The sequence below is a fragment of the Marmota flaviventris genome, chromosome 1 (assembly GCF_047511675.1).
Source record: "Marmota flaviventris isolate mMarFla1 chromosome 1, mMarFla1.hap1, whole genome shotgun sequence".
NCBI classification, from domain to species: domain Eukaryota; kingdom Metazoa; phylum Chordata; class Mammalia; order Rodentia; family Sciuridae; genus Marmota; species Marmota flaviventris.
In genome coordinates, this window is record NC_092498.1 from 210,214,705 (window position 1) to 210,228,367 (window position 13,663).

The following is a 13,663-nucleotide window of genomic DNA, read 5'->3' on the forward strand; positions in this document are numbered from 1 at the left end:
GAGGTTGGTGTCCCCCCGCCCCCTCAGGGTAGGAAGGGCCTGTGACCTAGAAGATCAAAAAGGAAGCTGGGGACTCAGGGCGGTGACAGCAGCAGCTGTGGCTACCTGTAACAAGATCACACTCTGCGGCAGGACTGCCGGGAGCTGACTCCCCTGGGCCTTCACCGCCCGCCGTGTCCTTCCTCAGGGACAAGGATCGGGCCCAGGGTCCTCTGTGCGCTGAGCACCTACTCTGCACTGGACAGGTCTGGGTCCCTTGGCATCTGCTCAGCCCTCCTCGCCGCCTGAGGCCCGCTTTGCACAATTGGGGAAACTGAGGCTCCAGGAAGAACCTATCCCTGCCCAAGGCCAAGGCCAGCCGTGGCCTTGAGCTGCCCCAGGGCCTCTGAGCAGAACCCTGCTCCAGCCGCCTCCGGCCAGCTCCATCCCAGGAGCCTCCCGCCTCAGCCAGCCCGCAGGGTTAAAAACCCACCGCAACTCCGCGCCCCTCGCCTTGGGGTTGAAGCCCGTCTTGGGTTGGTGTCCTGGGGACAGAGCGGAGCCCCTTGGCTGGAGTGCTGCTGGCTGGGGTGGCCCTGCCCAGCCGCTGTCCGTGGTGCTGAAACCCTGCGCAGCCCGGAGCTGTCCTTGGGGTGGTCCTGGCCCAGAGTCCCCAGACCAGCAGCTGCGGGAGCCCTTGGGTGGCTTGGGCCGGTGCCGGCTGTTGGAGGGCTTGGAGTTCTGTCTGGGAACCAGAGACTTTCTGGTAAGAGCAGAAGATACCCACCATCTAACAAGGGTGACCATGGAGCGGTCTTTGGGGACCACCAGCTTAAAGCCCTGGCTGTGCAGCTGGGGGCTCCGAGTCTCGGCTTCGCCCACACCCCCCCCCGCATGGCCGTGAGCACGCCTGTCATCCCAGAGGCTCAGGAGGCTGAGGCAGGAGGATCGTGAGTTCAAAGCCAGCCTCAGCCAAAACGAGGCGCGAAGCAACTCAGTGAGGCCCTGACCCTAAATAAAATGTAAAAAAGGGCTGGGGGACGTGGCCCAGTGGTGAAGCGCCCGGGTTTAATCTCTGGGTTTTTCTTTCCTTCTCTGGCTGAGACTGGAAGCAGCTCTGGGAGGGTTCCCCGGGGCAGAGTGCCTCCGCCCCACCTGCCCAACAAAGTCCCCACAGTGGCAGCCGGGCCGATGGCTGTGGTGCCTGCCAACCGTGAGAGTCACTCATACTGCCAGCTACGGGGTGGCCTCTGCTCAGCAGAGCCAGGAACGTGGCTTAAGCTCTGGACACCCATCTAGGTCCCCGTCACTCCCTCCTTCCCTGTCATTGTGACCAACATGGGACAAACAGGAAACTAAGGTCCCCCGGCGTCTCCTGACAGCTCAGCGCGCCCCTCCTCCAGGATCTGCCTCCTCGGAGCGGGCCTTGGGGCAGCGTGGACAGAGGTCATGGCACTTAACAAAACTGATTTGATTTTTGCACCAAAGACAGAGGCTGGGAACGGGATGGGCGTGGAGGGTGGACACGGAGCCGCTGGCTCCCTCGGGCTTCCGGAGGGTCTGGCTGGGGGCAGGAGCGTCCGTCCCCTTGTCTATTGTGAGAACGGACTTTCCTTGATGAGCCAGATGCCAGGAGCAAGGACCGTCAGCAGGCAGCCCTCCTCCCCGAGAGGGACCGCCTGGTCATTTCCAGGGCCGCGCACAGCACCCCTGGACCCTGTGGGTCCCACTGACCCCTGGGCGGGGCTCTGTGCCCACCCCTGCCCGCTGCTCCCCGCCCCCAGGAGGCCTGGCCCCATCCAGCCGCCCCCGCCCCCGCCTCCCTGGGCTGATGATCCCGGATCCGCTGACACAGGGACTTTCTCTCCAAGCCAATCAGGAGGCGGGAAGCGCGGCTCTGCTGGCCGCTCACCGCAGCTGGGAGCTGAACCAGGCGTCTAAATCGGGAGTCGGCAGCGCGATCAGGGTTGGGCTGGGAAGCTTTGCCTGCCTGGGCCTGGTCCCGGTGCAGCCTTGGGCTTGGGCCAGGGTGGGGCCTCCTCCACTCAAGGACCCGTGCCACCTGGGTCTGGGGCTTGGGGGGGGGGGGCTGGTTCTGTCTCCACCCACCCTCGGGGCTTGTCTGAGATGCATGGGGGGAGATGCAGGAAGCAGGATCCGCCCTACACACACACACACACACACACACAGGAATTTACTAAGCACCTGTTATATGGTGGGTGCTAGGTGCAGAGGACAGAGTGGTGAACAAAGTAGATTTTAAAAATCCCGTTTGCATCAGTGCTTACAGCTTCATGGGAGCGACAGTGGACAAGATAAAAAGAAATCTATCAGATATGTGGATAAAGGCCAAAGGAAAAAATAAATAAAAGTGGAAAGGGAGTTGATAGAAGTAACCTTTGGGCAAAGACCCAAAGTAAGCGAGGGAGAGAGTCTGGGTGTCTGGGAAAAAGCATTCTGGGAACAGGAATGACACATGCAAAGGCCCTGGGGCAGGAATGTGCCTGATGTGTTTGGGCACCGTGGAAGAGGCCAGCACGACTGGAACAGAGTGACCACGGTGGACAGGAAAGGAAATGAGGGCAGGAAGGGGGTGGGGAGGACTTTGGCTCTTCTGGTTGTGAGGTGGGATCCACAGAAAGGCTTTGGAAACTTGCACATGTATAAAGCGGGGGTTTCTCTGCTTACTGTCCCTCACCAGCGCTGTTCTTTTCGATCAACGTCGGGGTCTTCTCTCGGCCCCTGCCCGAGCAGTGAGCAGGAGGCGGACAGGAGGGCGGTGGACTTCCCCAGGGCTCTGAGGGTGGAGGAGAAAGAGGAGCCCCAGCCCTCTCGGGATGAGTCACAGCTGCAGTCACCTGGGCTCCACCTTCCCCTGGAGTAGACGGAAGGCGGCCTCTCCCCTCCCCTGCAGCCAGAGCTGGTCTCTAAGTGCACATCCTCACTCCGCCTCCCCAGGAGGAGCTGCCGGTCCGCTGCTGCTCTGACCACGCTCTGTGTGGCCAGGGTCTGAGGCCAGTGTGGCAAGTCCTTTGCGGGCTGGCCGGTGGACACTCACAGAGCGTGCGGGAGGCTGTCACGGGATGGCTAGTGTGACCGAGTTTGGCCCCGTAGGTGTGGGTGTGACGTCTCTGTCCCCTGCCCTGTGTGCCCACGGCCCCCCGGCCTCCTCCTGGAACCTTCCGCTCAGAGCTGATGCAAAGGAGGCCAAGTCCCAGCTGCCCGGGGGCAGGAGGCCAGGGAGGGGACGGGCAGCTTGATGCCGAAGCCAGCTAGGAGCCCGAGCTGGCCTGGAGGAGGAGGAAGTCGCATTCCAGTCACGGCCAGCGGCGTCCGGGAGGGCTGGGTCCTCCTCTGTGTACAAACACTGTCCTGATTTCCCGGGCGGCAGGGCGAGGCCACGAGTGTTTGTGCAACACGAGCCCAGCTTTGTTCTCCGGCGCCTCGTGCCTGGCCGCTCGGAGGCGGGAGGCCAGCGCGGATGGCCGTGGGCTGGGCTGTCGTCTCCCTCGAGTGTCCTGGGAGCGCATATGCCGGGCGCGGCTTCGGAGGCCGAGGCTGGAGGCTAAGGCTGGAGCCCGATTTCCTGCCTCGCTGGGGCGCTCGGCCGGGCTTCCTGCTTCTCTATGTTTCTACCTGGAAAATGGGTTCAGGTATCTGGGGTGACCTCGGTGGGACCTCCAAGATGCCAGACCTAACTTCAGGGCCCGGGGTGAGGCGGAGGGTCGGGTGAACAAGGCCCAGGTCCCCCGAGACACCGCGATCCCTCTGTGGAGCAGTGGCTCTCATTCCCAGGGACCCTTGGTGACGTCTGCAGACGCTGTGGGTCGTGACTGGAGAGGTCACTGGCCTGAGGGTGGGTGGAGACCCCAGATGCTGCTCAGCAGCCTGCAGGGCCCAGGGCCGCTCAGCCTCAGAGGATGACCCAGCCCCAAATGTCCAAGGGCTAGGACCACCCTGCCCGGTGACCAGCGCCCTGTGGCTTCCCGGGAAGCATCCGCCCCTCCACACCTGAAGCTGCTCAGGTCCCAGCTCTGTTCCCCAAGGCTGCTGGACGGGGATGCCTCTGAGAGATCCGCAGGGGACAAGGGACACTCATTCCCCAGCTTTCTTTCTTTAGCATGTTTTCAAGGCTCATGTGTTGGTACCTGACTTACGGCAGGGTAATATTCCTTTTTATGGATGGGACACATTTTATTCAAGCGTCCCAGGAGGTGTGACCCGGTGTCCTGTTGTGGTTTTGATTGGGACCTTCCTGATGGCTTATGGTGGTTTGATTGGCATCTTCCTGGTGGCTGATGCCGCTGGGCACCTTCTCCTGTACTCACTGTGTATCTTTGGAGAGATATATCTCCGAGTCCTTTGCCCATTTTTTAATTGGATTGTTTCTTCTTGTTGACTTGTAAGCGTTCTTTACATATTTTGGACCCTGATTGGATACATTGCTTGCAAATATTTCCTGCCACGCCTTTGGCTGTCTTTTTACCGTCTTCGTAGTGTATCTTTCGATGGACCAGCAAGCGTTCGTGAAATCCCGTGTGTCCGTTTTTCCTCTGCTGCTTCTGCTTCTGGTGTCACATCTGACTGCTGGGCTTTAAGCTTCAGTCCCGGGCCCCCGTCCTGCTCTTCTCCGTGGCCTCCGTCACCTTGTTGTGCGACATACGTGACCTGTGACCGTCTCCGGTTTCCATGGGGGATGGGCTGCAGGACCCTCCCGAGGCCCCAGTCTGCGGGGGCCCAGGTGCAGTCTGGGGACCTCAGCTCCGCGCTGCGTGGCTGAGGTCACCTGATCCCACCTGAGCGCGGCTCACAGCCTCGTTACGCTGCGTTATTGGGGTCCCGGGGCACGGGACCGTCTGCCGCGTTCAGTACAGGGACACTTTTCGAAGCATTTTCCACCTGCATTTGGTGAAATTCGTGGACGTGGGTGCGGAGGCCCGCGCACCCACCCGCCCACAGGACACCGTGCACCTCGGGTGGTCATCTCATCTACTCGCTGTCCTCTCCGGGGCCGGGAGTGTCCCTGTGGCTTCCTCGCTCTCCCTGGCGTCTGGGACGGCGCCTGACCGTGTGGACGCTGAGTCCGCGCTGTTCGGTCCATCCCGGGGGAGGGGCAAAGGTGCACATTTTCCCTGGAAAGTCCCCTGCCCGGGGTCGGGACAGGACAGCCAGGTGGGGCCGTTGCTGGTGGGGCCGGGGGGGTGGGGTGGGAAGGGAGGAGGCTGTCGGGGACCATCGCGGGGCTTGGGGACACTGACCCAGGCCACGGGGCGCGGGCAGCCTCCAGGGTCCCCCCTTCCTGTCCACCCGCTGCGGTTCTCCTTAACCCTCGGCCACTCCCTTTGAATACATGATCCTGGCCACCATCATCGCCAACTGCATCGTCCTGGCCTTGGAGCAGCACCTCCCCGACGACGACAAGACCCCCATGTCCGAGCGGCTGGTGAGCACCCGTCCCCTCCTCCTCCTCCCGGGGGTGGTGCTGGCCACAGGAGCCGGGGGCGGGGGGCGGCTGAGTCCATCACCCCGATGCCCTGGGGCAAGAGATGCCCGGGGGACGTCCCCACCTGGGGCCCAGTGGGAGGGGACAGTGACAGTCACATGGTCCAGGAAGACCCAGAGCAACCCAGGGGCCGGGGGTGGCTCAGGGGTGACACCTCCCACCCAGCAGGAAAACAAGTTCCAGTGAGAATCTGTGACCCACACGGAGCCTGGGGCAGCGGCCAGGTGACCGCCCGGGGCCTGGTCCCCAGCCCTGACCAAGACCCCTGTCCCCGCCATCGCCTTGGCTTGTCCTGGCAGAAGTCTTCCAGGGCCCGTCCCGGGGACGGTGACCTCACCACTGCCTCCTGAGATCCGCATCCCTCACGCCGCGGGCCTTGTCTTGCTCGGCCACCGGACGTCATGTGCCCAGTGCTGTGACAGCGTGGCCCCCGTCACTGTGCTGAGTTCCTGTTGGTCTCACCGGTGCCTTTTATGGCTGTTGGCTCCACCGAGACGCAAACAGCTGGATCGTTTTTTATCATTATTGATTTTCAGTGCCGGGGACGCGACCCAGGGCCACCCAGGGCTCACACCAGCCCAGGAGCCCGCCCTCAGGCCTGGGTCTCGGGCAGAGGAAGTGGCCTCATCCCCAGCAGCACTGTCCCTCTTCCCCAGAACCAGCCTGGGGGCCCCTGGGCAGCCTCCTTGGGAGGCCATACCCTGCTGCCCGTTGGCCATCGGCTCTAGGGACGTTCAAAATCCAGTTCCCTGGAAATCAGCAGGCTGTGTGCTAGCGCTCAGCTGCTCCCTGAGCCCCGACCCGCAGCAGAGGGACACTGGCACGGCACAGCTCCCTGTCCTTCCTAGTTTTGTTTTTTTTTTCTGTTTTTTGGTACCAGGGATTGACCTCAGGGGCCCTCGACCACTGAGCCACACCCCAGCCCTGTTTTATATTTTATTTAGAGACAGGGTCCCACTGAGCTGCTTACAGCCTCACTTTTGCTAAGGCTAGATTTGAACTCACCATCCTCCTGCCTCAGCCTCCCGAGCCACTGGATGACAGGCGTGGGCCACGGCTCTGGCTCATTTCTTTTTTTAATTCAGTGATGGGATGGGACCCAAGGGCTTCACCACTGAGCCACGTTCCCAGCCCTGTCACCCCTCCAGAACCAGCAGGGACAGCTGGGGGAGGGTGGGAAGGGGACGTCAGCATCTACTCCTCCCCAGCTCATAAACAGGGATGGTCCCACGCCTCTGTTGACTTAATGGTCACTTGTCAGAGCGCGAAGGCTAAAAACTGTAGCCGGCCTGGGGACCCGGGATCTGGGGACGTCTGTTTGGGGCTCGGGCGGAACTGTGTGAGAGCATCAGCTGAAAGAAGGCTGAACAAGGGTTGGGATGAGGCTCAGAGCGGGAGCCCGTGGGAGGCCCCCGGTCACCCCAGCACCACACGTACCCACAGAGTGACATTGGTGGCACCTGACGGGGAAATAGAATCAGGAAGGCAGAGGTGCAGAGGCCTGGCACGTGAGAAGTGTCGCCATCAGAGACGGGAAGGGTGCCCAGGGGCCCTGAGGGTCAGCGTCACACGGGCATTCCAAACACATGGACGCCCAGCTGGCAGGGAGGTCCTGTAGGGGCGCGGGGCGGGAGCCCTGGCCGGTTCCCAGCCAGGACAGGGCTGGCCATTCCACAGTCAGCAACCTGGGCCGCTGTGCCAGTGCAGACCCACTGAGAGCCACCTGCCAGGGTTAGATTTGGGAGTGGGGACAGCATACGAGGTCCCACCTCAGAACCTTCGACACGTCCAGCCCGGAATCTGGTGACTTCCAGGAGAACTGTCCGCAGAACAGCTGGGCCCTACCTTGGTGATGTCCAGTGTCTTAGCCGCTCAGAAGTAGCTGACGAGGCTGCGGGAGGAGGCCGGCGGGATGCAGAGCCCGGTGGCCGGTGCTGGAGGCCTGGACCTGCAGGCGGCTGGGGTCCTGGCCCCCGCGGCCCAGCCCAGACCTGACCCTGCCTCTCTCCCCCCAGGACGACACAGAACCATACTTCATTGGGATTTTTTGTTTCGAGGCTGGAATTAAGATCATCGCCCTGGGCTTTGCCTTCCACAAGGGCTCCTACCTGCGGAACGGCTGGAACGTGATGGACTTCGTGGTGGTGTTGACAGGGTAAGTGCGGGGCTCGCGCCCACGATCCCGGGAGGCTCGCTGGCTGCGGGCTCTGGCTGCGCCGGGGAGGCCGAGCCTCTGCGTCCTCCCACACGCACCTGCCTCCTTCCCTGCCCACCTCCCCCCCAGCCGCCCATCACCCTGGGCGTCTCTGGGACCGTTAAAATAGTAGCTGGTCACCCGGGCCACTCCAACGTGCTCCCACGCGCTCTTCCACCCTCACGACCCAGCGACCTGGGACATAATCCACGTTCCCTGCGGCCACCCGGGAACCCAGAGGGCAGAGTGACGTGGTGAACGCGGAGCTGAGGCGTGACCCAGGGTCTGTGGCTCCACTCTGGCACCTGCGCCCGCTGGGTCTCTGCTTTGCTCGGAGAGTCTCGCCTGGGTTTCGCGGTGGCTGACGTTGGGTTGCTGGGCGCGAGGGCCGTGCCGGTTCCTGTGGGTGTAAGGAGTGTAAGTGAGGCGCGGCCGCCGACTCCGGGGGTTTCAGACGAGAGAACGATGCGTGGCGCTGGGCAGGGGTCGGACTCGCTCCCCGGGACCCGTATGAGGCAACACTAGCTGCTGTGACAAAAGGTCCTACACTGGAAATAACCTGAACACAAAAAAGTTCTCTCTCGTTCACTGAAAGCCGAAAACGATCGTTGTCATCGTGAGGCTGTCTCCTCCCGTGACTGAGGGACCTTGTCACCTCTACCCCTCGCTGTCAACCACAGCTCCCCAAACCCAGGCCTGTCGGCATCGAAGCCCAGAGGAGAAGTGAGGTGGAAGGTGATGCGGGTCCTAAGGGCTGGAACTCAGCCACCTGACCCCACGGCCCACGGGCACGGGAAATGGTCCCGGTGACGTCCAGCCAGCCTCTGGGGATCCCTCGGTCAGAGCCCAGCGTGGACGTGGCTCCTCTGCCTCCTCCTCTGCGGCCCCTGTGTGGGTCCTCGCGTGGTCTCTGAGGCCACCCAGGTCCCAGCTGTGGCAGGAGGCCCAGGCGTCAGTGCCCACGCGGGTTGCGTGCTTTCGCGGTTCTGATCGTGGCTACCGGCTCCTCTGGGCCACGTAGGTCGGAGCCAGGCCGCTGGCACTGTCTGCTGGGGTCTTGGGACACGAGGACCCTGTGCTGACGCTCATGGGCTTGGGTGTGCGCTGGGGGACCTCTGTCGGCTGTGGCCGCGGTCTCATGGCTTGGGACCTTGGCAGGTTCCAGGGACATGTCACAGCACTGGGCACTTCTCTCTGGTGTTGCCAGGAAGCTTGGCCAAGTCTGCGGCTCTGGAGGCCTGACTGCATGAGCAACGTGGGCTTCCTTCACAAGCTTGAAGTTTCTCTGTCAATGTTTCTTCTATGACCTGCCTTTTGCTCCCCATGTGAGATTAATCTGGTTAACAAGACTAGTCCTCCCCATCCATTTTCATGGCTGTGTAGTACTCCATGCGTTGAATTGTCAGTCCACCAACATTTTTATCTGTCTGGAATCATTTCCAGCCCCGGGCTCTTTGGAGCCCAGCTGTTGCCTCTTTCTGGAGAGTGATTTTCTCCAGGGCATGTACCCAGGAGAGGAACTGCTGAGTCGTGTACCGTATGCTTCCTCAGCCTTGCTGGATATCGCCAAATTGCTCTGCAAAGTGTTTGTGCCAATTTCTGCTCCCTGGGGTGACTTCTGCTGGCAGGGCCTGGCTTGACCTTGCTGGCAAGAAGATCTTTTAAAAACCCTGGGTGGCTTCTTTCTCTTTTCTTTAACAACATGGTTCTTGAGGCACCTAAGAAAGTTCAAGGCTGTTCAGCTTGTGAAAGTCTCAAGACATGACCATGAAGGACGCGGGCAGCGGTGACCAGAGGCTGGTGTGGCACAGACACTGGAGTGTGCGCCGCCCTGGACTCGTGGGCACGGGGAGACTGAGCGCAAGGATTGTGTGTGTGTGTGTGTGTGAGTGTGATATTTGTGGGTGTTGTATTTCAGGACACACTCACCCTGTCTTTCTAACCATAGTTGAACGGCACTAGGGCTGTTGTTCTAGATCTTTCTCTTTCTCCACCCGCCCCCTCCTTCCCTCCTGGTGGCTCAGGCACACGCTGGCCCCTGACCGTGACCGCATTCCCCGGGGGGTGGCCTGGTCTCTCTTGGCGGGTGGGGAGCTGAGGAGGCCTGTGGAGCTGGCCTCCTGTGCTGCTGATGGACGGGAGTCCACCTCGGCTCCTGGGAGCCCGGGTACCGCCTGGCCCGCGTCGAGTGTGGGCCCGGGTGACGGCTCTCTGACCCCCGTCTCCTGCGGTCCCGGCAGGCGGAGGCAGTAACGCTGCGGGCTCTCTGCTGCCCGCTGTGCGGCTCAGTGGGCGTCTTCCCGGGATTCTGTGGGCTCCTTGTGGACCAGAGCCGCGGGGGACCCTGAGGCTGGGGATTCGTTAAACATATTTGAGTCGTACTGGACCCCGGTCACTGAGCCAGGCCCTGGGAAGAGCTGGCTTTAGTTCTGAGATGACAGAGCAGATGTCCACGCCGAGGACGGCCGGGCGTCAGCAGCTCTCGGGACAGTCGTGCGCGTTCGGAAAAGAGGCCCGACTCCCGGGCAGGGCGGCCAGCTTGGGTTCTGTGAGAGGCTCCCAGTGCCATGCTGGGCACATAGTAGGTGCTTAGTAAAATAGACAATCGTGGAGCTGGAAAGTGGTGAGACTTTGGATCATCAGAATGTTCCAGAAAATTCACTCGGGTCCCGAGGAGGTGGGGACCTTCCGCTGACAGACAGTGACACAGTCCAGAGTCCACAGCAGATGTCCTGACACCAGATGCATGTGGACAGGCAGGCTCCGGGTCTGTGCCCGTGGACATCGGGTGACCCTGTAAAACCTAGTGTTCCTGTTTGGAAGGTCCCCCTGGGCCCCGCAAGACAAAGGCTCAGACACTCGGGGACCAGCACGGAGGGGACTGGCGCTGGTGTCTTAGCTTTGTTGAGTTGGGGACTGACCCGACGCCGGCAGGCCCCTCCCTTGACTTTCCAAGACACAGAGGCTCAGTGACTTGCCCGAAGTCACACTGAGATGGTGGCTACCCAGGGACCTTCCAGAACAGGGTGGTATCAAGGAGCCGGAGCCCCAGGTTCAGGGGCAATGGGGTGGCCTCAGTGATCAGTGTCACCCTCGGACCCGGCTCAGCTCAGACATCCCTTCCCTCCTCCTCCCCCGAGTACCGGGCCCAGGGCCTTTATGGTGCTTCACAAGGGACAGTTGGGGACCAGGTGCTCGTGAGGGTGTCCGGGGAGACTGCAGCGTCCCTGCCCCTGGTCCCCCCACTCCCCTGGCGGCTTTCCTGTGGCCTGCTGCCCGCCCGGCCCCTGGGCCCCTGTGGTGCCTCCCACACCCACCCTCTGTCCCCCTGGAGGCCTCCCTGGCCACAGAATGTCCCTGAGCCGGGAGCCGCTCACTGTGACACCCTGGCCCCCGTGTCACTGGGAACCTTGTCCAGCGCGGTGCAGGGGCCTTAGCAGGACCGGCCGGGTGCTGTGCCTCCACCGCCCCGTCCTTCTCAGCCCTGCGGTCCCTGGAGTCCCCTCCCGAGTCAGCCACCGCAGGTCTCAGGGACCCAGCGGGAGCCCGCGGGCCGCAGGTTTCAGCACCCTGAACAGCGCCCAGCGGAGACCTGTCCCCTCCCCACCCTCCCCGCCTGCCCGCCGGCAGGGCTGGGTACAGGCCAAGTGGCCAGGCGACACCGCCCCCGCTGGCCCCCTCGGCCATCTCCCCCGGGGCTGGAGAGGACCCCGCTGTCCGTCCCTCCGCAGGCTCGGGCGCTGGTCGAGGCCCTGTCCTCTTGGATTGTGGTGACAGATGCCAGCCCACCGCCCCAGGGGCATCTGGCCTCCGCGTCTCTGGTGTGTAGGGCCATGCCGTGGCTCTGGCCAGGGCTGGGGACACACACCTGGGGGAGGTGGGGGGGGGGTGGCGGCACAGGGCGGGGTCACCAGCCAGCCGCGGGTGGGGCCAGGCTGATGGTCCTCCTCTCTCCAGACTCAGAGGCCACAGGCCTGGCGGGCGCGGGGCCGAGACGGGGTGGACAGGTGGAGGCCCCTCTTCCTTGAATTCCCAGCGTCCTCGTCCCCAGCAGCCTGCCCCCGAGGTCTTCCCTTGGCGCAGGGACTCTGGGTGCCTCCCACCAGCCTGTCCAGAGACCCTCCCAGACCCTCCTGAGACCCCCCTTGTGTCCTTCTGTGTCACTGGGTGGCAGCTCTGTCCTTCCTGGGCTCCGTCCCATGCCACCTCCCCCTCCTGCCCCCGGCCCTCTGCCCGTGAGTCCCATTTGCTCGTGGAGGAACTGTGATGGGGACGTTTGTAAAACAGGCCTGAGCACGTGGCTGGCCGGGAGGAGGGGTGTAGCCATGCATGTCCCCGGGGTTAGGGTCCTCCTGCCCGCCCCTCCACCTAGAGCCTAACCTAGAGCCATGGCGTGCCCCCTGGCATAGTTCTGAGAGAACTCAGACACCTTTGCGATCAGCCTTGTTGGTGACTTTGTGTGGAGAAGGTCTGGGCAGAAGCTGAGGGTGCCGCCCAGGGAGGGGGCATGTCCTCACACCCGAGCTTGAACCCCAGCCCGGCTCTTGAGCGGGGCAGTCTGCAGTAGAAAGTGTGGAGAGGGCAGCCAGGGACAGCGGGTTGGTTGCCTGCTGGAGGAGGGGTGGGGCTTCCTGGGCTGGGCGGGGCTTCCCCCAGGGCCTGAGCTCCGCCTCCCCCAGGGCCCTGGGCTCCGCCTCCCCCAGGGCCCTGAGCTCCGCCTCCCCCAGGTCCCTGAGCCCCGCCTCCCCCAGGGCCCTGGGCTCCGCCTCCCCCAGGTCCCTGAGCTCCGCCTCCCCCAGGTCCCTGAGCTCCGCCTCCCCCAGGGCCTGAGCTCCGCCTCCCCCAGGGCCTGAGCTCCGCCTCCCCCAGGGCCCTGAGCTCCACCTCCCCCAGGGCCTGAGCTCCGCCTCCCCCAGGGCCCTGAGCTCCGCCTCCCCCAGGGCCTGAGCTCCGCCTCCCCCAGGGCCTGAGCTCCGCCTCTCCCAGGTCCCTGAGCTCCGCCTCCCCCAGGGCCCTGGGCTACGCCTCCACCAGGGCCTGAGCTCTGCCTCCCCCAGGCCTTGGGCCTGAGCATGCGCACCCCGCACAGTGCGGCCTTGTCTGTCACTCAAGTGCTGAGGCTCTGGTTGGAGCCTTTTGAGAGTCCCTTGTCTCTGGACTTTGGCTGTGAGCAGGCGGGCGGGCTGCCCTGGCTGCCCCGGATGTCCAGTGCGAGCAACTGCCCAGGAGGAGAGCAGCAGGGCTGCGGGCAGCAAGGCCGGCTCCCCTGGGGCGTGGCCTCCACTGACACTCCAGGGACAATACACCCTGTCTCCTTCCGGACACGGGGGTCCCGGGGTTTCAGGGGGCCGAGAGCGAGTCAGAGAGAAGAGGCTCAGGGGCCCAGTGGACCCGGGCCAGGAGCCGGATGAGTTGGCCAGAGTGCCTATCGGGCAGGACAGTAAGGAGAGGCAAGGGCACACTGGGCTTGTCTCACTGTAACTTGAGGACGACGGTCACAGGGGAGCCATGGTGAAGGCACAGCTTCCCACGTGGTCATGCCTGGAAGAGGAAAGAGGAGTGGGGCTCTCTGTTCCCGTTGGAGTTTGGAGTGGCCCAGCAGCGGAGAAATGTTTAAAGGATGAACTGGACATTCAGTGGTGAATAAGAAGTCCAGCAAATAGGCGCTCACCTTTCTCAGGTGGCCATGGCTAGTGTTAAGTAGCTTCTCTGTGATTTTCTTGGCTTTTACCTCATGGCTGCAAAGTGGTTACTGGAGCTCCGTGCATCATATCCACATTCTTAGGCAGGGAAAAACAGGGGAAGAGGTGGTCCCCATCTAGCTCTGCCAATTTTGGGATCAGGCAAAGCAAAAGCTTACTCAGAAACCATCCGTTAAACTTCCACTTGCATCCCATCAGCCAGAAATATGTCACATGATCACAGCTAGATCCAAGAGAGTCTGGGAAAGTATTTCACTTTTTTACCACTCCAGAGACTTTTCTAAC

At 62.7% G+C, this 13,663-nt stretch overlaps 1 protein-coding gene across 4 annotated transcripts in view; it reads left to right on the plus strand.

Moving 5' to 3' along the window:
• The window catches only part of Cacna1a (calcium voltage-gated channel subunit alpha1 A), a 181,275-nt gene that overhangs the window by 30,588 nt on the left and 137,024 nt on the right, over positions 1–13,663 (plus strand). For all 4 annotated transcript variants that reach the window (XM_071602072.1, XM_027955221.2, XM_027955219.3 and 1 more), the window contains exons 2-3: positions 5,317–5,422; positions 7,498–7,637. In XM_071602072.1, the coding sequence (XP_071458173.1) occupies positions 5,317–5,422; positions 7,498–7,637 (246 nt within the window). The remainder of the gene's footprint in view (positions 1–5,316; positions 5,423–7,497; positions 7,638–13,663) is intronic.